This window comes from Pogona vitticeps, chromosome 4 (genome assembly GCF_051106095.1).
Source record: "Pogona vitticeps strain Pit_001003342236 chromosome 4, PviZW2.1, whole genome shotgun sequence".
NCBI lineage: Eukaryota > Metazoa > Chordata > Lepidosauria > Squamata > Agamidae > Pogona > Pogona vitticeps.
The window spans coordinates 85,354,547-85,378,397 of record NC_135786.1 but is presented as its reverse complement, the minus strand read 5'-3'; the positions used below and the strand labels follow the sequence as shown (position 1 = coordinate 85,378,397).

The window sequence follows — 23,851 nt, the reverse complement described above, 5'->3', positions numbered from 1 at the left end:
GTGGAGTTTTGTTCTTGCTTCTGACCAGAGCTACCAGCTACCAAGTTCTGAACCATGGCCAGAATCCCACTGCTGTTCATGTAAGATCTACATAACTGCATTTCTGTTGTGCAACTGGGTGCATATCTAAGCATCAAAGTGCATCTCAGTACTTCATCAACTAGCTGCAATTAGCTTCAGCAATTATGCAGACCTTATGCTAACATCAATAGGATTCTGAACAATGAATACTTTTTGATCATGTCATATGGTTTCACTTCTTATCCGGGATTAATTGGACATTGATTATCATTACTGAGACTCAATATGCACAGCAGTTTGTAGTATTGAGATGAACAGAGTACTACAATAATTTCTTCTGGAACAGAATGTTATCATAGCACATCTAGTATAACCAGCTGACTTTGGTATAATCATCTAGCATACAGGTGGTTTTTAAAAAGGCAGAACAGAACTGTGGAGATTTTTTTTATGGATTCTATATTATCTGAAATCACAGTTTAAATAATAGCAGCAAAAAGGAGTATGACCTCAAGCAGACCATCTGGAAATCACACAAAAGAGTCTATGAGAAACTTGGGAGGGCCAAAAGTTAGAAATGAGTAAATAAATAAATTAACTGAGTGAATTACAGTCCATCAACAATCCTTTTCAAGAAGACAGAATGGGTTTTGATTTTGCAACTGCGAGGAAAAACTCAATAAATGAAAATAATGTTTCTGGAAAGAAAAAAAAAAGGAAATGGGGAAATCGCCCAGAGTGGCCTCTGGCCAGATGGATGGCATATTAAATAAATAAATAAATAAATAAATAAATAAATAAATAAATAAATAAATAAATAAATAACCAACCAACCAACCAACCAACCAACCAACCAACCAACCAACCAACCAACCAACCAACCCAAACTATCACCTCAATAATATAACATTCGTAATTCAGTTGTGAACACAGCTGTATCAGATTTCTGCTAGTCCAGAGAAGCATGCATGGCCAGATGTACACATGAAAAATCTGCCTGAAAGGGTTCTACTTAAAACCAAAATAAGGCACCACCCTGTCTCAGGTCAAAATTCATGCATACATTCACTTTGCTACTAAGAGAGATTTTTTTAAATGATCAACATAATCTAGATTATCTAGCTTTCAAAGTATTTTAGTGACAGCCACAGAAATAAATCAAGGGGTCTGAGGGGAAAGCAGGCAGATGGATAGGAAAAAAAGGTAGCAGCCTTACCAGAATAATGAAGGTAACGGGCCCAATAAAGCTCCAGATAAAATAGTTGTCAACCTTGAGCCAACAACTGTTTAAAAAAGAGAGAAGAAACATTGTGTGAGCACAGAACATACCCTCCATGTCATACCAATAGAAACTACAAAACATCTGTTGAGTACTTAGTTACATGGACACCCCCTCGCTGTGAGGCAACTCTTTTAATAGTAGTTCCACATAGAGATCCACATGAAACTCATTACTGCAGATTTGCAGATGTATATATAACTGGTTGTCCCTCTTCCTCACACTTAATTTGAAGTCTAATAATTCTTATGCATAAGTGAGAGGCCCACATGGCAGGTCCAGTTGGGCAGATATTAAAAGAAACCATGAATCTGGATGGTAAAAGAATTTGTAGAAACACTATTTTGTTAAGGCACTAGAAGTATTGCTTTCTTTAAAAAGAAATGTGATACAAGTTAGACAATACCACCCCCCTGGCCCCGAGCTGAATTCGTACTCGGGTAATTTTGACCAACAACTGCCTTTAGGTTATTGTGCAAATATGTGCCATTTCATTGAGCAATTCACCAACACTGTCTTAATCATCTACTCTATTTTTAACATTGGACTCCAGCTGCTCCCCCTCACCAGATCAGTGGGATTACAGGGAAACATTACTGCAACGATGGAACAACAATACAAATTGGAGTTGCTAGACTGTGGGAGCATTTAAATTTACATCCATCCCAATACTCCTGCTCTATATACCAACAGGATAATTATAAAACAAGGTTAAACCCTCACTCCCTCAGTATTGGCCATCCTAGCAGAAGTGGAAGGAAGGATGACTTTGTATGTATGTATGTATGTATGTATGTATGTATGTATGTATGTATGTATGTATGTATGTATGTATGTATGTATGTATGTATGTATGTGCAGGGCCCCCAACCTGCCACATGTTTTCTCCATAAAACTAAAACTCCCCTGATCCCAAAGACAAAGAACTGGAGTAATAGGGCTCAGTTGCCTTTATGTTTTTCAGACTTATCAAACCACAACACAACAGCAAGTGTTTCTGCAACACAAAACAGCAAGAGCCTTTTCCTTTCACCCTCTTCAATATGGTAGCTCTTTACCCCTGCCTTCTTCTCCTAACAAGGTTTAATGAAAATACAGGGATTAGGGGATGTAAAACTGCAATCTAAATATCTTGTTGTCCTCCAAAATAGCACAGCACCCAACAGTATGCTCCAACAAAAAGAAACAGCATTAAACTCAACTAAGCATCAGCTTATCAGGATTCCTTTTACTTAATGATTCACTTTTTATATACTACATGCCCCTGTTGAATCACTTTGGTCTTTCATCAGCAGAAAAATCAAGAAGCTTTCTTGTATTCAACAGTACCTGCCAATACCATAACTAATTTCATCAAAAAACAAAGTAAGCATTATTGGAAGGTGCATTTATGCCTCTAGCAACATCATACTTCAGAAATTCCATGTGTCTACCTACTGTCAATTTCTATAAATATCTCTGTTTTCATAAATAAAAGTCAGTGGCTAATTTTAATCCTTCTTGCCTGATACAATACTATCAAAATGAAACATATGGGTTGAAATATCGAACTAACGTCATCCAGAGAAAGATACAGCCAGATGATCAGCTGAACAACGCAATTTAATGCAGCACTTGCTCACAAGCCGCAAGTAGGGGCAGGAGGTGCTTAAACTGAGGAAAAAGATATTTTATTTTACTATTTTACTTAATTCCCATTGGAGAACCAAAATATTATTTACTTTTTCTCTAATTCATTTCAAGCCAATCTTCTATGCTACAAAAAAAGTCACACTTTTAAAAAGCTCACTCTTCACCCCACCCACCCCAGTACAGGTCCTTTGAACTATTACAGTACAATTACAAAATATCAGACTGGGATTTGCACACTGCGTTGACTTCTCTTACTGATAAAACTTTCAAATGCTACTTTAGCCTGCTGGGGACTCCCTAGCCCATAATGTGGTTTATCTTATCCATTCCCTAGAAACACCTAGGCTACTTACGCATTTTTTGCTCCATAGCTGGTATAGTCAATTGCCGCCGAGACACCGACAACAGTGGCAGGGAAGAGGTAGCCAGCAACATAGTAGTACTTCTTCCTAGAATATTCACTTTCAAATACTTCTACTAACATGAGATAGAGTTGCACCCCTTCTAGGCACATCCAGGCAAAGGCTGCCAGGAAGAAAAAGTGTAAGAGGCCTGCAAATATTGGGCATGCAATCTGCAAAGAAACAGAAACAATCAAATGCAAACTACACCACCTTCAAACTTTCCACTGAATCTGATGTTTCCAAATTACGATTGATCTGGAACTAACAGCAGCAGCTCTGATTGTGCGGACAAAGAATAGTTCAACCCCTTTTTTTAAAAAAAAAAAGTGTTTTCCAGAAACAAAACTTGATGTTCAGAACTGCTAAAACTGTGCTGTGCTCCCAGGAATGGAAGCCTCTCCTTTGTTATGCTCTGTGAGTTAAAATATGGAAAGGTATGTGCCTATTAACATTCTTCAGTGCAATAGAATATCTAGTATGGAAACCAGTCCATTAATTTTGGGTAGTGCAATGTTAACATTCTGCTCTAAGGCTTATATTGAGGATGATTTGGTACAGCAAGATAAAGAGACATTGCTACAAGATGTATTATTTATACCTTCTGCTGAAAATTCTTATGCCACTGTCAGAATATTCTATTTTCTTTAATATCAAATATCATGGTTTTCCTTCTTTAGGAAGGTCTGCTGTCATATCAATAGTTAAGTTACATTCCCTCCTCTGTAGCTCAGCTTTGAACAAAATCCTACCAACTGATTCAATTCGGTGGGCATATTATTTTAGAGAAACATGGAGCTTGCTTTGTGCCTTAAGGTGCAGGAAAACAGTAGTCTGAAATGAGAAGCAAAGGAAAAGAATACCAGGGCTTTTCCCCCACTTCAAGGATTGGAACATACTGTACTTTTGTGTAATGTTCTGCTGCATCACTGGTATGCTACAACAGAATAACACAAAGAGACAGCCAAAAAAACACTAGCCAGAATTCTATTGTGATTTACATTGGTGTAGTGTAATTGCATAAATCACTGCAGCCAATTGCCACTAAATAACAATCCTATGATAGTCCTGATTACTCTGTACAGATGCAAAAGCTGGACAGTGAGGAAAGCCAATTGGGGGAAAGACTGTTTCAAATCTGAACCGAAATATTATTATTTATTTATCTGACTTGTATGCCACCCACACCCTGCAAGGGTCTCCTTTACTTACTTAGCTGCACTAGAATCTATAGAAATTTGGTGGGTCAACTCCTCCATAAGTTCCAATGGTTAAATAAGCCTGCCCTAGTTGCAACTCACTATTCTGAAGTATTCTAGAGTAGGCCTATTTGAATAAATGGAACTTACAGGGGAACTGATTAACTGAATCCTCACTCATTCAATGGGCCCATCCCAGCAACAGAATTTCAGCCACTGTGCTGGAGGAGTTCTACAGATACCATGGACCACCAGAACACAAATACGGAGGTGCTAGGGGAAATCACTTCCTCTAAGCAAAAATGACTAAATTAAGACTAATATTAATACTAAAAATAAGTGAACTCCTTTTGCTTTCATTCTTAATCATGTGCCACTTACATGACTAGGAATGTGACAACTGATTAATCAGTAATTCATCACTACTATTTATATAATTGTACTTACACTGCTGTTAATCCAGTATAGGATCCTTGCCAACAAAACCAACTTTTTGTTCAAGTATTTCAATCTGCCACTTTGGCTTTGTTCATAGCAAAGAGGCAGACTCATCTAACTCTCACTGGATTATAATCAGTGACTGTTCACAGTAGTCATAGGAAGCAGGTGTATATACGATGAAAAAGAAATTTGCAATAACACATTTTTAACAAATATTTCTAACACATAGGTCTGTGAAACTATTTATGTAGGTCTGTTCTTATCTTTCCTGTGCTTTTCACATTTGTTTTAATTAGAGCATCTACCATTTTTACTGTAATTTTACATCTGAAGAATTTATTTCCTTTTAAAACAACAGTAACCATATGAATTACTGATTTTATCTTTGTGAAATAATATAAAGAAAGCCATTCCATGATAAGCTCATATTTCATGAATAACGAGGACTACTGAACCATACCTGAGCCTTCATAACCATTCTTCCAATGTTTATGTAGAGCTGAATGAAACAGCCCTCACCCCTGAATGGCTCGGAGCACAGAGAGGTAACGTACCTCATAAAGTAGACATAAGGTTCCACAATCCCTCACGCCTCTTCCCACATACCACTTCTCTGTTTGTGCCAGATAAGTGACAGTGCGGAAGTGCTCAGGGCTTCAATGGCTTACCACATTTCATTTACAATCTTCTTCCTCCTGGCAACTTTTCCTCCATTCATAAAGAAGGAAAGTACCGGGAGGGAGGGAGGGAGGAAGGGGCTACAAAGGTAAAAGAGAGAAGTGGGACCCCTGTGTTTGCTACTGAATAAGCCTTACTGTAGCCTTATTGTTGTGATGTTTTGAAGGGGTTGGGAGGGGAAAAAAATAAAATAAAATCCAAGACTTACTGTATATTCTGTTTTATCGATGCCTATTAGGAAAATAAACTCTGCAATGAGGAGGTTGATGCAAAGGTTCTTGTGAATTGTGTTCCGATCACTTTGAAGGCCACGGAAGAAACAGAAAGTGAAGATGCAAATTGCTAGGCAGACAAGGGAAATGACAATCCCCACCCAGGTGATGACAGTCAGGAGTAAGCCATGCATTCCATTTTTGTACTGGAAAGGATGGAAAATGGGGAAAAAATTAATGCCATCATTAATAAGTACGTAGAAAGTGGAGTTATCATATTCATAGCTAGCATCTATGAATTACTGTTTCCTTCTATGGGAATCTAACTTGTTAAAAGAAACAAAATCATTATTAGTCAAGATATGAGTAAAGTTTACTGACAAAACAAGTATAAAAATTTGAGACAACTTTAAACATTGCACTTCTGTTCTTACTACCAGTGACATGCCACATTCTAAGGCTAAATGCCAACAACTGCAGGGGAAAGAGACAACTATGACTGTGCATACAAAATTTTAGGATACAAATAAAATGTGAGGACACTAGAGTTTTCCAGGAATCTAATGAAAGCAAGATAGCATATCACACTCTTATTAGCTATGTTTCACTCTCATCTCCGTGGCTCTGTAGCTTAGAAGCAAATGGAAGACTCTGCAGTACACATTTATAGGTAGATGTCCTTGTTTAAAGATTCTTTCCAATATTTTCACAGTACACTATCACCCAAGCACTACCCTGGGCAGTTTAGAACAATAAGTCAAGGATGCAAAACATTTAATGACTTTCAAGTAATCTCCACTATGGCCATATTAGAGAAGCATAAAATTTTTAAGCGAAGATATGAAGAAAGCAGGAATAAGAGGATCCAGGATCTCTGAATGCTCCCTCATGGAGACATTCATCCTCAATGTATGGAGCAGGACAAGAATGGTGATGCATGTGTGGAAAGCAAGTGTTCTTGTCCTTGCTCTCACCTTAACAAAATACCTGAGTAAGTCTAGTGAGAAGGAACCGATCTTCACATTTACAAAAAGTTCAGCACTAAGTATAATGAGCTGATCAGATACATTATTTTCTCTCTCCCTCCCTCCATTTTGCATATGAATCTATGGAACATAAGGAAGATGGATTGCTATGAAATCAGATTTCGACAAATATTCTTTAGTAACATCTGATTATCTAGATCAGAGGTAGTCAACCCCCGGTCTGTGGCCCGGTGCCGGTCCATAGCCTGAGCCAGGCTGCGAAGACAGACCTCCCGTCCCCCCCCCCGCATGCACTCCCCCCACAGCTGCTTTGCACGCATGTGCCAGTGCCGGAGTGAGCACTGTCCCATCACTTCACGCATGTACCCAAGCACCTGCGCAAAGGGGTGGCATGGCGTGGGCAGGCGTGTGGGTGCTCCGGAGCATGCACAAAGGGCCGGGGGAGCAATGGTGCACGTGCGCCTGCACGCTCCCCCACCACTTTGTGCATGCGTCCGAGAGAGAGCGCTCACTCGTGTGTGCGCACAAGCGCAGGGGGGGTACCCCTCCTTCCTCAGCCAGTCCACGGTCCCAAAAAGGTTGGGGACAGCTGGTCTAGATCGTTCAACATTTCAGTGTTTAACTGTGTCTTCAAATTGCTACAGGCTTACCATTTAAAGCCATCATTACTCACCACAATTCCCCTATGGGCCATGAGGATTGCAAAGTTGGTCAGATGGCTACATGCACATGTGGTATGTGTTTTATTTGTGTCAATCAATTTGCAGCCTTGAGTCGACCAATATCCCATCATAGTCCTTTCGGAGTAGTTCCAGAAGGAGCAATTGGCATTGAAATAATTGTTGGGCTGTAAGATACCAGGATATGAAAATTAGATCTAGACACAAAGAAAGGCCATGTACAGTATATTTCCAAAGCACAGTTTACACGGAAATCTGCAGCATGCTCTGAAGTCTGCAGTTTTGAAACACGAATCAAAAACAGTTTATTCAAACTCTTGGTACATAAATTAAGAGCAACCCAGGATAAAGTCTATCTGCATTCTGTCCACCATCAGCAAGAGAGGTCATCTAGAAAGTTAACAACTGGACTTAACCATTTAAAACATGCTAAAGCACAGGTCAAATTACTGTATATTTTATTATAATCAATTATAGTTTTCCACTTGCAATTCAATTCTCATACTATGGATTTCTGGCCATTCTTTTCCATCTTGTAGCACTAGAAAGATACAGTTTTTATTAAGAGCTTCTTGAATAATTGAGGATTGAGCAAAGTGTTCATTTTCCCATTCTCAGTTCTGACCAGATTTAAAGAAGCATAAGAGACAAGCTGGCATCTTAAACCAAATTTAGCTGAACTGAAAACCACACTGGGGAATATACAAAGATCATTTTTCTTGTATAGACTTTTCTGATCCATTGTTTTAGGTAAATGGAAACTTCCAACCTAGACAATAAACAGCACACTGACGAGAACAAGAGCATCTCTGGGAACTGACTGAAGACAGTCCAACAGTGTCAAGCCGAATAACAGGAAACAACTCCTGCATCAACTTAAATGTACTAGAATGATTGGTAAATGGGCTCCAGAAGACAATATCAAATTAGAGCAAAATGTTCTAAGTGCTATTTAAATTTTGCTACATTAAGCAACCCAAACAGTAAGAGCTGGTGTTTTCTGCCCTGCTGCTAAGGTAAGAGTTAATTTTCACTTAGGAACAAATTAGAGCCATTTACATTTTCATGTTGATTACTGAATTAGCTTTCATTAAGAATACACTTAAGTTCTAATAATCACTGAACCGGGCTCATTTAATTTTATGTTTGCAGACTTAAATAAACCTGTGCCTCTGACCTAGCCCGACATTTAAAACTCAAATTGAAAGATTCCCCCCCACACCGACTTTGCTCTTCACTCTTGCTGATTTTATGACCTTGCTATTAATTCATTACTACAACTCACATCAATGTGTGCCAGGGTGAAAAGTACCGGATCAGTCAAGAAGACACGGCTGGACTCTTTGTTGATGGAGGCAGCAATGACATCAGAGTTCACAGCAATAGTACTGTTCCTGCCAGCAAACTCGCCTCCTAGTTTTATGGTTGCATTTTCGGTGCTGAGGAACCGGCCCAAGCTTTTGTAAATTATGAAAACCAGCTTTGCTAAACCTTTTTTTTAAAAAAAGCAAAGGAAAGAAAGAAAGCAGCCGTTATACTGCCTTGAAAGAGCACAACATGTGTTCAACAGCATTTCCCATCCGATCTTCCCAACTGTAATATAAAACTTTAGTGCAAGAGACCTGATTCTAAGCAAAAATGCCAGCCAAACATTTTATGTATAATTGAGAGCCTCTGATGAGCTATTTTAAATGTTGCCAAGGGTGTAATTGCACAGCAAAATAAGAGGTTCTCAGAACTGACATTATTATTATTATTATTATTATTATTATTATTATTATTATTATTATTATTATTATTATTATTATTATTATTATTATTATTATTATTATTATTATTATTATTATTATTATTATTATTATTATTGCAAAAGACATACCACTTCTGCTGTTCTGTTTCACGGTACTCGAAGAGAGTTGGATGGAATTGCCGCCCGTATTGCCCTGAGGAAATTTCAAGTCCTGCACCTGCCCTTCTGTACTCAGCACCGCAACTTCCAGGACTAGGATGAAAAAAAAAAAAAAAAAAACAGAGAGAAAGAGGTTTTTTTTTTTCCTGCAGTTACATTTGTCATTTGGCTTTCAAACTGAAAAGACATCTTATCTGGATGCCTTTGTTTGCTTGTTCACTGCAGAGGCACACTGAGGATGAGTTCGGAAACACGGAGTCATCTTTTTTTCTTGAAATTTTAATCACGCTTGAGTGCAGATGCCACAAAAGGAACAGCATTTCAGTTCAGAGAACATGACATCAAACCTGTTTTTAATGTGAGCCTAAAAGATACCGTTTTGAAAGTTCCGGGATATTTGAGTAAGAAGAAATGTTTAACTTCTTGAGACCAAAACAGCTGTGCCAGATGAATTCTCAGTACTGGTATCCAGTCTGGTGCAGCTGATCTCTAATAACTGACATGCATTGTAAGCGTAGTAGGTAAGAGTGTTGATGGATTGGAAAGACCCATGTTTAAATACCTGTTCAGCCATGAAACTCACTGGGTAAACATGAACAAGTCACTATTCAGCTCAATGTGAATTTCAGCATTGTTGCGGAGATGAGCCCAGGGGGCGGGGGAGACACAAAGTGCTCTGAGCTCCTTCAAGGAAAGGTGCACTCTTAATCTAATAAATAAAGGAAATAGCTGATTTAACTCCTGTCTGGCTGTGGAGTCAGTGGGCTGGAGTCTGAACCCTCACCATGTCCTCCCAGAAAAGTGTCCGTCCAGATAATTTGGAACTTGGGTGGGTGATCGGATTACATGCCTTACCATTTGTGTGGCCTTGGGCAAGCTGCATGGGCCCACAGCACCACCAGAAGGACAGTGATAAACGCCTTCTGAGTACTTTAGGAAAGCCGGGATCACCATAAATCAGAATTGTCTAGATGACACATTATTATTATTAAAAAACAAGCCTGGAAGGATTATATATCATTTTTGGCTATAGAAAGGAAAGGATTTACCCCAATGGCTTTTCTAGCGGAATCCCTCAGGCTCCGAAATATGTTAGTTATTTGTGTCAACCACAATCCTCCCCAGGAGAGTATCAGGGAAAAATGGCATTTTAGAAAACTTTATATGATACTGTTGCTCAGTTATTCTTGATTCTTTTTTGTCATAGTAAGCTCCCTCCCCCTGCAAATAATGTCTATTTTAATATTTCTGCATGACCACGGGTTGGGACAAGAGAATGAAAATTCTTTCCAATATATGATTTATATGAATCACTCTTCATTCCAGCTAATTCAGTGTAAAGAGACCTGATTAAGGCTATTATTTTTACTTGGTTTCACTGAATTACAAAGAGCTGAAAATGTAGATTTTTCTCAGAAATCTTTGAGCAGATAAGTATGTTTCCTATTCTTCCACTCCTAGTAGTCCTTTTCTGCCTGGCCCTCAGTCATGCACTAAGGAGGATTTTTAATACATCAAAGCTTTGGCAGTACAGTGGTGCCTCGACTTACAAACGTCCTGGCAATACGTCCATTTTAAGTTACGACCAGCTCCAGCTGCAAAATTTTGCTTCGACTTGCGGTCGGAGTTTCAAGTTACGAACAGAAAAAGGCAAGGGAAAATGTGGGGAATTCAAATTATTAAGCCTTGGTGGCGAAGAGGCTGCTTCTTTGTAATTCTTTCACCCCAGCGGTTAGAGTGAGTGCAATCGGAGGAGCCTTCAGACTGCCTGGTAAGGTGCTGCTTTCTACTTTTTAAAAACTGTTCTGGGTGGGTTTTGCAGCGTGGTTTTGGGCTGGGTGGTGGGATTATGTTTCTATGCTGTGATGGGTCTTGCAGGGTTTGTTTATTTTTTGGTATGTGTTTTTTCCCTATTTCCGATGGATCTTGCACGGTTTGTTTGCTTTTTGGTTTTTTTTGCATTTCCAAAGGGTCTTGCACGATTTGTTTGTTTCTGCTTTGCTTTTTTTGCATTTCTGAAGGGTCTTGCACAGTTTGTTTGCTTTTCTTTTTTTCTTCCGTTCGGCTGGAATGGATTAATTCCATTTCCGATGGGTCTTGCAGTGTGGGGTTTTTTTTTTTTTTGTGATTTTGTTCTTCGGTCGGAACAGATTAATTGCATTTCAATGCATTCCTATGGGAAATGGTGCTTCAACTTAGGACCATTTCGAGTTACAACCAGAGTTTCAGAACCAATTAAGTTTGTAAACCGAGGCACCACTTTATACTCTAAATGAAATCTTCTCCTGTCTGTTAAGTATTTTAATATTAGGCAGATCTGAGACTCATGGGATATGCTCTTCTTCTTCTTTTTTTTTTACCAGAATCCAAAAATCAACCAACCAGAGTCTGATGCAAAAGACATGGTTGGTCTCAACTAGAAAAGACCCACTGAATGAATGGAATGTTTTAAGTCAACATTTAGTTAAATGTCATTGATTCAATGGCAGCTGGAATTAATACCATATACTTGAGTTTATAACATATGCTTACAAGTATAGAATAACGAGTCAAGCAGTTTGTTAGAGAACTGGAACTGAATGAAGTTCACAGTTGTTGCACACACAATACTGATTACATGAATTTTTCTTGATTTTACAACCATCATTGAAAAATGAGAGGAAGTTATATTGTTGTTATTATACAGCAAGGAAGTGGAAATCCTTGCTAATTTCTAAATAAAAAGCAAAACAAAATCCAGAGGTCTGCTGGAGATGGCAAGTCTACCTTCTGACCCTTCCAGTATGCATTAAAGAGGGAACTACAGCTTTAAATAGAAACTGGGTCATTGTTAAAAGTAACTTTTTCTGACTTATTGTATTTAGCATATGTGTAGACACAGGTTTTTTTAAAATGGTGCACATAGCTAGCTATCAAAAGTTTGAGTGAAAACTTAATGAGAAGCTTCTGTGTAGTATTTTCTACAAGCCTTGCTTGCTAGCTTATTATCATAATTGCTCAAAATGCTATGTGTAGGAGGATCAAAAATAAGTTCAATCACACTATCATCCCTATCTTGCAAGGGCATTATAAGTGCAAGAAAAAACTTCCATGCACGGACTTCCCTGATGGTTGAAACCAATTGCTGTCCACATTTAAAAGTTTTCAAGTCATGGCACTTTTGAATCAGTTACACATGCAGCCCACTAGGTATACAGATTGTTAGTTTCTGAAAGCTGATTTAAGTAATCCATTGCACCTGTTACTTCCAGGTAAACATACTTCATTTCTGTAAATTCTACTTCAGTTTCAGCAGCCAAAATATGCGTCATTCATAAATCCAAGCAAGAGACATTATCCCATTTATTAATTAGTCTCTTCAACATCTATATATAGTCTCAGTACTTTACCAAGACATCTTTCTCCCACGCGTTCCCTCTCCCTCTCTCTCTGCATTTCCAAATCAATATAGACTGGGTCACGTCTCAGAGTACCAAAGGAACTGAAACTTAAAGTCTGTACACAACCACACTCACAGACATCACAGAACACGTATCATCTGCACATCTCTAACACATAATCATTTCATCTCCCTGCCAGCATTTAAATGATAAATTACGCTACAAGCGCTGGTAACTTATTCTACTATCAATGAAGCATGGCTATTTTCTACTGTTCGCGAAGTAGCTCACTGAGCACATTTTCACCTGAAGGCAGTTCTGTTTAATACAAACATTTAGTTTATGTATTGTGCACCCAAATTTGGCATGGCACTCTTTTCAAAAGCAAGCCTTATTCATTAGGATCTCATGACAGATTATGGAAAAATTAATGTATTTTTCCGTCTATAAGACACTACTTTTTCCTAAAATCATTACCCTAAAAATTGAGGGGTGTCTTTTACACAGAAGTAAGCTGAGATAGCTGATGAGAGGGCACATGCTTCTGTAAACAAGCTTCCTTCAGCCACGAGGCTTAGTTTCCTACAGTCAGGAGACTTAGCTTCTTCCAATCAGGAGCCTTATGGAACTGACATCAGCTGATCCTGAACAAACGGATTGAAACACACCTCCTTGGAAGTGGAGCCTGTAGGATCAAGATTCAACCGAGACAAACTATCCAACGTTCTGAGCCCAGAAGCTGAATCCTTAAAGCTAAGTTTTCTTAATTTGGGGGTTAGAAAATTGGGGGGGTGTCTTATAAATTGAGGTGTATTATAAATGGAAAAATACAGTATTTTAGCAAGTGTTTCAGTTATTTAAGCATACATCTAACTGGTCATTTCTGTAGCATGTTTTCAATAGTCAAGATTCCCCCCTCCGCCGGCTGTCCTTACAATAATACTTTAAGGTAAGCCTATGTCATTTTCTATAAGCTGTAGATCAGAATATACTGTACTGAGGAACCTTTGGCCTTACTGATGTTTTGAATTATAATTCCTACAATCCTTTACCACTGGAAACACTAGCTGGAGCTTGTGGAAAGCAGAGGCCCAATATCTGGAAGGTCAAAGATTACCCACTCAGATTGTAACTGGTGGTATGTTAATGCTAGCAAAATAGTTATTGGCCTTAGACCCTTTATTTAACTTTTGACTACAGGGAAACTAGAATGACTTACACATCACATGTTAGGGTTGTTGTTTTTTTAACACCCCAAGGAATGTGAAGTGCTTTATTAGCATTAATTATATCATCTGGCAAACAAGTCACTTTTCACTCGTTCCTAAATGATTAAATAGCCCCATTTCACCAAACATGGCACAGTTATTGCCAATTAGTACTTTTTGCATACAGTTCCTCTTGGCTGCGGCATGGTGCCTAGTTTTTCAAAATTTACTTACCAATGTGGTCTGTAGGCATTGCGACTCTTGTTGGTTCTAAGAGATTGTCAGCCAAGACAAAAGCACCTTCTTCCAGTGTATCAAGTAACATGGTTGCAGCATGTGCTTGCTCAGAAGAATTCATATCTTTCCAGGATTCTAGCGCTTCAGACCTAAGCAGGTTGTCCACCGTGTCAACGATAGCCTGCATTCATTAGAAAAATATTAGGCGCTATGCCGTAGGCAGCAAGAGAGAGTGCCAAACATGATCAGATGACAATTGTAATATTCAGCTGTCAACATGATTTACAGTGATTTAAAGACAACACTGCTGCTGCATTCCCTTAGAACAAAGAACATCAGCATAACATGCCTTAGAGCAGCTGTGAAAAAGAATGTTATTAACATATTGAAGAATGCAAAATGTGAGTGCCCTTGGCTTTAAAATGAAAGCCTCTGGAGGCAATCCCAAGTTCTGTTGGGCTCTGATGCACATATGACATTCAACGGGAACAGGAGACCTGCCCCGTCACTCAGTACTACAAAAATGCTCAACAGTCATATGATCTCACAGGAGTTATAGGTACAATATGCTGCTTGCAACATATTATGAAATTAAGAAGGAGTGGGGAAAGGTCTTCATTTCGAATGATCAAATCCCAGCTAAATAAACCAGGATGTCCATAAACCACCTGCATATGGCCCATACTACTGATGGTCTTTCTCACCATTTACACAAGTAAACACAGCAGTTAGGAAGTAGCAAATTAAGTATGCCTTCCCATTATATACAAAGTAGGAACTATGGTTGATGGCTTCCAAATCTAGCTGCATCTAACAGTTCCCATACAATGGGAAGTTATGGTCCATATCCTATTCAATATTGATGGACAGGGAGCTTCAACTGTAGAAGTTGCCACAGTGATCTAATGAGGTGCTGGGTAGGTATATGATTGCATGTGATGTGACCTGCTCCTTGTCAGATGCCAGCTTCTGCAGCTGGAGGCTCTGTGAATGCACAAAAACCAAATAGGATACTAGCCTTCACCTAACCTTTGTTTCCTGGGTTGTGTCACTGCATATGCAAAGGGGACAAAGGGGCCATGAGCAGATATACAGAGCTTGTGCATATCCCAGATTATTAAACCAGCCTTTATGGTCTGAATGGAGCCATTATTTTCATCCAGTAAAATCATCAGAGCTTTCACCCCAATCAAACCACCAAGCGAAAGGCAGCTCCGGAACTTATGCATACTGTAGTGAGGCACTGAATATATTATGCGCTGCTGCATCACCACGCTTATGTTGCCCCATACAGTCAGTTATATGTCATTAAGCACCCAGATAACAGGGCTGATCAATTTCAAATGGAATGGGACTGAAAACAGGAAGTGTTGCACACAAAAAGGAGATGTCGGGTCCAGAGCACTGTGCTGCGTGCCGGAATGGATAAGGAAAACTTAGCTGGGACTATTGTCAGGAGCAAAATTAATTAGCTTAATCCATCTTAATATTCTCTTTCTGTCTGGATAGTGAACCTCCACAACGGCAGGTGGAAGATACTGTGGAGTGGCATGAAAGGATTTTCTTCTCTTTTACTCTAATGGGAAACAGAACAGTCAAACTGTTCATACCGATACTGCTCCAGCCATTAAATAGAGTGGAACAGAAATTGGTCTGCAGAGGCCATATTCATTAGTCACCATGAAATACGGATCGGAGCCTCTGATCGGAGTTACAAATGAATCCTGTGTCACAAAGTGAGGACTTGCTTCATTTGCATAGCATCAGCCAGCTTCTGATTTGTAATTTTAAGAGGTTTTATTAGTCTTATCCAAACTGAGAAGCTCATCTGAGACCTACTAAAAATGATACCAGTCAGAAATTAAGGCTGTGCTGCAATTTGAGTTGCGTGCCTATATATGCTGTGCAGATTATATACATCCATTAGCCTGATTCACTTCTTATATTTTTAATTTTATCTGACTTGCTGCTTTTCTCCAGTGGTATGAAAATACTCTGCTCTGTAATAGCACTTTTTCTTGCCAAGGGAGTGCAAGAAAGACACACACAGAATAAATTCTCAAGCATGATCCAGCCAGACTTCAGTATTTTTAGATCCTTTTGGTTCCAACAGAGAGATTTTAAGCACATTCTTGAGCTTCTCACTCTCATCAATGGGAATCAATGCCTCATCTGGGCTGGATCCTGCCCAAGATTCTCCCCGCTGCAATGGCAAACATATTCTTAATAGCACACACATTATTACATTTTACACAATGACACTTATCTTTAAAGGTGAATTGCAAATGCAATGGTAAAAAATCAGCCTACTGCAGCACTCTTTGCCTTGCTTCCCATTAGCTGGGTTAAAAGGGAGCAATTATTACAGGGCTATCAAAATGCAACTCCCTCCCCCACCTCCTTCAATCTTGTAAAATCTCTCAGTGTGACTGAGCAATCTGAACTCTTCCCCAAAGTTTTACTGTATTCCAAGGGGTAAAATAGCCACAGGTAGACAGTGGAAGTGAGATAGGAAATCATCACGGAACCAGAACAGAAGTTCTGTTGCAGCTGGTCAAACAATTAAGAGCTGGCCATAAGATGCGGAATCATCACTACTTATACCCTCCCCTTTTAGGAAAATGGATTTTACCACTTGGTCAAGTTATAAGCAACCATTACATCTACAGCCACTACTGTAGAGCTTTCCACAGGTAGTTCAAATGCTATTCTTCAGCATGTACTAGTTTTCAAAACTGATTTTTCAAATAGGCTTTTACAGTATTTTTTGGTCTGGTTTTATTTTGCACCTGACAGTAATCCCCATCCACCAGTCAGAAGCACAATGCATAGATACCGGCATTAAAAAGATGACACAATGCAAGGCTTGCAAGATATTCAAAGTTCCTCGGCATTTTAAATTCTCCTCCTGGTTTACAAAACAGGATAATCTTCCAGCAGTGCATCAGTTAGTTGAAACTGTGCATTCTATTTATCGTGCAAGGTACCAAAGCTGGCCATTAGAATTATTTACTTTAGGTACGTTTTAAAGTAAATACAAGGTGCTTTAATGAGTATATATGCGTGTTTGACATTTTGCCATGCAGACACAGGAGATGCAATCCATCAAGTAACTCTTGCTACACAAGCTCCACTGGTGCAAATGGAGATCGTGAAGCAGCAGCGATTCCACCCAATATGGCCCCACAGTCTTTGATATATAAAGTTACAAACTGAAAACCATGATTGTTTACTACCAGCTATGTTGTCATCCTGAGCCTTAAGAAAAACAAAGCTTTTGCTATATCCAATTCAGTTAAGGTTACTGTTCTTGCATCTTTTCAAGAAAAGTAGAAGAAATATTGATTATTGGCTTATTCTAGGAGTATTATACCTGTGCAAAACCATCATTTTGTACAGCTGGTGATGGATAGGCACAGTATACATTTATCAAAGACTGAAATACATAGGATCATGCAGCAAGAGGATAAAGTGTAGCAGCAGATTACTCAAGCAGGGTGAAAGCAAGGTGACAGCACAGGAGAGATACCTTAAGGTAAGCCCTGCATGTCTTCTCTCGCTTTTGGAGCTTGTTAGTAAGAGAAAAAGCAAAAACAAAAACCAGAGGTTAGACACACAAAAAGTGTAATAATAATAATACTTAATTATTGCACAAACGTGTTAATCTCAGAAATCAATTCTGCTGATTTAAAAAATAATAATTTTAGGTTTGTTTAATTAGCACCTCAGTGAATCCGCTGTTTTTAAGGAGGCTAATGGAGGGCATGAATATTCCAGCAAATTAGGAGTAATTCACTGCTTGCTGTTTTAAATAATTTCTAGGATCTCCAGTTACATGAATAAGAGATCGCATCTGAGATTATTACTCCAAAATAGGGATTAGTTCAAATATGCTTCCTTTGCCATGATGGCCCCAGAGGCACAATAGCGCTGATTCTTCTTGATTCTCAAATCACTGTTTTGTTTTCAGAACTGTGGCTAAGACAAGATGAATACCATGATTAATATCTATTCTATTCTTACTGGCCACAGAGAAATGGCCATGTTCGCATTCACTTTCATTTCTTGTGCACCAACCTTGGCGCACTGCGATACAGCCTCAAAGCCTCCAAGAATTTGCCTTCAAAATGCTGAATGAGGTCTACACAGGGACTGATGCAAAACGAGCAGACATTTCACAAGACTGTTTCTGGACTAAACTAAACAAAGTCTGGAGACAAAAAAAGGTGCTTTGATGCCAAACAGGGAAAGCTGTTCAGGTCTGCATCTACCTTGTTATAACTCCGCCCAGCAGAGTCCTTCTCATTTGGCTTCAGATCTTGCAGCTGTGCATCAAGAATGTCTACCAACTGTTCCATCAATCTGACAGAAGAACTCACGTCACCAGCAAAGATTGGTCCTTTGGTGTGTTTAGCCAGTTCATTGGCAAGACTAGCAGCATTCTCTCCACTTCGGATCTGAAATGGCAATTTAAATCATTAATGTGTTCTATTCCTTGAAGATCAGAATCTTTTTTGAAATCACAGAGCATAAACTGACAAGTGAATGAGAAATTTATGTGATCTTTCCAGGTGTCCATTGTGCATGCAGATATGCCTGGGTCATCTGCCCAGTCACAGGGTGGACTGCTGGCAAAATCTGATAACCACTTGAGTTACTGCCTTATACATGCATTATTTCACAATAGGCTCCCTTTGGCTCTGGGTAAGGAAGGAATGGTTGATTCAACATACTGGGTCACCTAGCTGTGGGGCTAAAGACTGGAATTCATCTTCACACTCAGTCTTGTAATTAAAAAGCCAGCCTATGTGGCCCTGGGTAAGATGGATGGTCCTGGAGCACCCCAAGAAGGGAATAGCAATCCACTTCTAAGTATTCAATACCTAAAAAAACTCATAAAGGTTCAGAATCGAACTGACTATGTAATTATAGACAGAAGGAACAGAATTGGAAGAAGTTATTAGATATTTTTTTAAAAAATCATTTCTCCATTCCCTGGGTACCTTTTAACAGCTTGTAAAACTCATCAGGAGTCACTCCCAAATACTGTAACTTGTGTTGCTCGTTACTCGTTTCTCTCTCTCTCAATCTCTCTTTCTCAATTTTTTTTTTTTTTTTGAGGAACAGCTTAGCATTGACAGGAAGGTGACATGAAACTTGAGAATGAGGGTTTACAAACAGTGTATTTTGCAATGCAATTTTTGACCAAGAAACTGACTGCAGGGCATCACAGGAAACTTCAGCAGCCTTGGCTGTTAAATATACGGGGTTGCCAGGGCCAAGGAATACATCCTCTCTGTCCAACCTCATGTGCTTGAGTTCATCTCTACAAGTTAATAGCTGTCTTCTCTTCCATACTGAATTAAAAAGCTTTAGCATGGGCAAGGCCATATGCTGTCATCTATTTTCCTTTAAGCATGTTGTGGGAAAGGAAAGAGTATGTTTGCGAAAGAATCTGTTACCTACAAACCCATAAGATAGATGCAGCACGAAGTAGTCCATCCCAAAGAGATCCTGTGAGAGGAAGTATTTTTCATCTCCCTCTTACAATTTACTACAGTGATGCCTCGCAAGATGAATGTCTCACGCAATGAAAAACTCGCAAAACAAAAGTGTTTTGCAATTTTTTGGTGACTCGCAAGATAAATTTTTCTATGGCCGTGCTTAGCAAGATGAATTTTAACTTTTCCTTTTGGTTTATTTTAAATCGCACAATTGTTAGTACCGCGCTTCGCAAGATGAAAATTTCGCAATACGACACGACTTGCGAGACAATTTAGTCTTGCAAGGCATCACTGTACTGTGGCTACTGTTAGTGTGGCAAGCAAAGTAAAGTAGAAGTCCACCCCATGCATTTCTCTGTTTGGAGGGAGGGGAGAGAATGGAATTTCTCCATCTTGCTCCTCATCTCTGCCTACCTGATTTTACTAGCTTGTTACTTATTTGTTATATTTAATTTCTCCACCAAGCTCAAAGCAGGATATAGGCCTCCCCTTCTCCGTTAAATCCCCACAAAAATGGTTTTAGGTGTGTGTAATTAATAAAAAGTCATACACTTCTACAGCTGTTTCAAATATTAAGAAATCTTTCTGAGATGTGTGTATCGTGGATTATATATGTTCTAGTTTCCATAGACTCATCACCTGCAGATATGACCACTGCAGTTCATGACAGCCATGACAGGCAATTCTAAATGCTTATTACCTTCCAGACTCTGACTCAGTTATACAATTTACATGACTGGCTCTTAAGCACTTTCCTCCCAGGCTCCACATGTTCAATGTTTACAGGAACACATAGAACTTCTTTATATATCTCTTACTGGCAGCAGCAATGTGAGGTTTTAGACAGAGGGGGTTTCAAGCCTTGGAGCTTTTCCAGCAGGGTGCAAATAACTAAAGATGGGCCCTTGTAGCTGCGAAGCAATCTGTGATTAGAACTATGCTAGTAAATAACAAGAGTCAATGATCTTCATGCTTGTCATCAGCAGATTTTGAATGGTTACGTTTTAAAAAGTAACTTACTCCAGTTGTCTTTGGAATAAAATTAAAATACGTAACTCATAAAACAATAGGGTGATGTCATTGTCTTCCACTATGTTCTTTTTGAAATATAACTTTGGTATAACTTACTATATAATAATTAATAATTAATATTAATAATATTAATAATAATAATATTAATAATAATATTATTATTAATAATAATATTAATAATATTAATAATATTAATATTAATAATATTAATATTTATTATTATTATTATTATTATTATTATTATTATTATTATTATTATTATTATTATTATTATTATTATTACAGGTAACATTATCTCCAAGCTTTGATAATCAAATATTTTGGGCAGAGTCCTATTTATATTGCACTGTTGAATCTTAGTCAAGTGCAATGCTCCACAGTGGTAGTGCCTCACCCCATCTTTGCTCTATCTCTGTTGCATAAGTGGAAATTGTGGAACGCACCTGGTGACAACAGGCTTCTGTTTGTGCAAGAAAGTACGCCTTGCAAAAGTTCCAGAATGTTCTTCTCCTTGCACCAACAGTCTGCTGTGTACAGAAGATTCTCCCCTCTAACATACGCAAACTTTAGTGTGATGACATGATAAAGTGTGTGCAGCAGAATATTTGTCTGTAGCCATTGATAAAATAAGCGTATGCAGTGGAGTCAAGATGGTTCACTGGGATATGAGACAGTTTTTCACACTGAATCAGTTATTGCCAAATACTACTTTTCTAATCCATGACTACACTTTCTACACCATCTATTGCATACCAGGCAAAAGATTTACATTCACTCAGACCAGGCCTTCCCAAAATATTTAACCTAGCATGGAAAAGACCATGGATCACAGATTGTGATCCACTAGAAGCTTGATAAAGGTTCTGAATTCCTTGCTTTCCTACGTAAAACCTGGGTTGTCAAGACCCTTGTAGATCTGGATCTACTGCTGGCCAGACAATGAAACTGCTCAATGAAATTCAGAGAGTCATGCTTAGCAAAATAATCTGACCTTCTGAAGTGAATCAAGCCTAGGGATGCAAGAGTTCCCTTATGGTCATTCTGGAAGGTGTTAAGGATTTGTGCACATTCTAAAAGAGCATGCATAATGCCTTTGAAGTTTCTCAAAAACTGCTTATTTTATTCCTTTCCTGAATTTACAAGCCCACCTTTCTACTAAAAGTGTGACTCATAATAAGACTGAATAAAAACACCATTCGAACACAAAATTCAAAGGCCAAAACCCAATTCAATTTAAAATTCAATTTAAGAGATAACAATTAAAAAACCCCGGATATAGTATCTACTTGATGTTGATCAGTTACCAAATTCTACTTGATTAGAGGGCATTTCCCTGTTGATGAAAAACAACAAGTCAGTCTGTCCTCCCTTCAGAGTGAATTTCACAGCCTTGGACTGGCTACTGAGAAAGTCCTCTCTCATGTTCCCACTATATGTGCCTTTGGAATGGCACAAATGAGAAAAGAGCCTTCCTCAAAGATCTTAAGGATCTACCAAAAAGAGACCAAATCTCTTATTTTCAGCCAGATGAAGAAAAAAGCAGAGAGCTATAGGCTTATCCTTAGCAGGCATCTAAGCTGTACAGCTGCTTACCTTTGGGGATTCTAGGACTGATAACCCTTGCAGAAAAACACCCTTTGCTAAAGGCTGGAAAATCCCACAGCAATCTCTCCTCTGCTTTTCTTTTTTGCCCAGCAGAACATAACTGTTCGCTTTTTGGCAGGAGATCAGGGAGGGAGGTGGCAGAGCACAAGAATGGATTTGGATTCTGCTCCCGCTCATGGAGAGCTCAATTCTGGGGCTTCACACCAATCCTAATGAAGCTCATAGAACCTTAGTGTCTCCTTTGCTCTTCCCACCCTTCTGCCTAAGGATGGAGTAAGGAACAGTCCTGGTATTCATTTAGTGCACTTCACTTGGCCTTGTGCTCTGCCATGTGCATAAAGAGTAGGGCTCTTGGCCTGCCAGAAGCATCTGAACCTATCAGGGTCCAAAAATGCTGGAAGTCATAGAATGGTGTCATACTAGAAAATTCTTCTAACCCACCTTCTGAGCCAGCTGATTTACCCAGTGGGAAGTACAGTTGCTAAGATCGGGGCCCTTAGGGTTCCATGTTCCAGTGGAAACCATGCAGAGGTATGAAGCTGTTCCTAGAACAAAAAGCAAAAAAAGATGAGGAAAAAAATTAAATACAAATGTTTTGCTTGCTGTGTACTTTTAAAAATATTTGTCACAACTTAGCATCTGAGTACTATTGGACTATGTGGCATAAATGGCTCCACTCTGTTACACATGACAACACAGAGGACGGTGATCCCAAGAGAAAGCAGTGCTGATAAAATAAGGGTAAAATACCATACTTCCTAGGAAATAAACAAAAGACGAAGGACTCCTAGCTCCTTTTCTCTGAAAACTGTTTAAAGTGGAATTTGTTATAAGACAGGCAGCTGTTGAGTGAGAGACATGGGACTTCAACTGAAACCAGTGATCTGGCATCCTTAAGAAGGGCTGTAGTTTTGTACCTAAACACCAATGCCCTCTACAGCTTAAAACCAGGAGGTGCCACTTCCGTTCAAGCAACCAATATCACAGGAAAGAGATGTTAAGGCTAATAGGCAAGAAAGAGAGTTCAAGGCAGATAGTGAAATATTTATTTGACCTGATTTGGTTTTAAGGACCTACCACGAGTTCCTTTGGGGCAGGGGCGTTCCACCATGATCCCTCTCTGAGTCTGAGGCCAGCTAATCCCTCGGGCCACATCAGGTTCACAGAATCTCTCTGGCAAAGGGAAAAAGCTTGTAACTGGAGGAATTTTGGTCGTAGAAACTGCTGGTGGTAGGCGGGGGCCTTTTGTTCCCGAGGTTGTGCTGACAGGAATTTTTTGTGGTGTAGTGCTTGTAGTTGATACAGTTGTTCTATACAATTCTGTGGAAGGAGTCATTGTCTCTGCTGTGGTAGGCACTGGAGAGAGAAAAACAATGTTATAAAAGAGAAGTACAAATGGCAAAGCGGTGATTTGGGAATCTGCAAATAGTTCCAATTTACATGTAAT

At 39.0% G+C, this 23,851-nt stretch overlaps 1 protein-coding gene across 40 annotated transcripts in view; it reads right to left on the bottom strand.

Moving 5' to 3' along the window:
* The window catches only part of ADGRL2 (adhesion G protein-coupled receptor L2), a 723,239-nt gene that overhangs the window by 23,384 nt on the left and 676,004 nt on the right, over positions 1-23,851 (bottom strand). For 28 of the 40 annotated variants that reach the window (XM_078393038.1, XM_078393043.1, XM_078393041.1 and 25 more), the window contains 11 exons: positions 23,482-23,760; positions 22,846-22,949; positions 18,535-18,720; positions 17,793-17,831; positions 14,261-14,444; positions 9,409-9,531; positions 8,815-9,020; positions 7,523-7,696; positions 5,860-6,069; positions 3,286-3,506; positions 1,238-1,304 (listed from right to left, as the gene is read on the bottom strand). In XM_078393038.1, coding sequence (XP_078249164.1) covers positions 1,238-1,304; positions 3,286-3,506; positions 5,860-6,069; positions 7,523-7,696; positions 8,815-9,020; positions 9,409-9,531; positions 14,261-14,444; positions 17,793-17,831; positions 18,535-18,720; positions 22,846-22,949; positions 23,482-23,760 — 1,793 coding nt within the window. Of the gene's footprint in view, positions 1-1,237; positions 1,305-3,285; positions 3,507-5,859; positions 6,070-7,522; positions 7,697-8,814; positions 9,021-9,408; positions 9,532-14,252; positions 14,445-17,792; positions 17,832-18,534; positions 18,721-22,845; positions 22,950-23,481; positions 23,761-23,851 lie in introns of those variants that run through there. The other 12 variants (XM_078393052.1, XM_078393047.1, XM_072997857.2 and 9 more) reach the window with 2 other exon arrangements.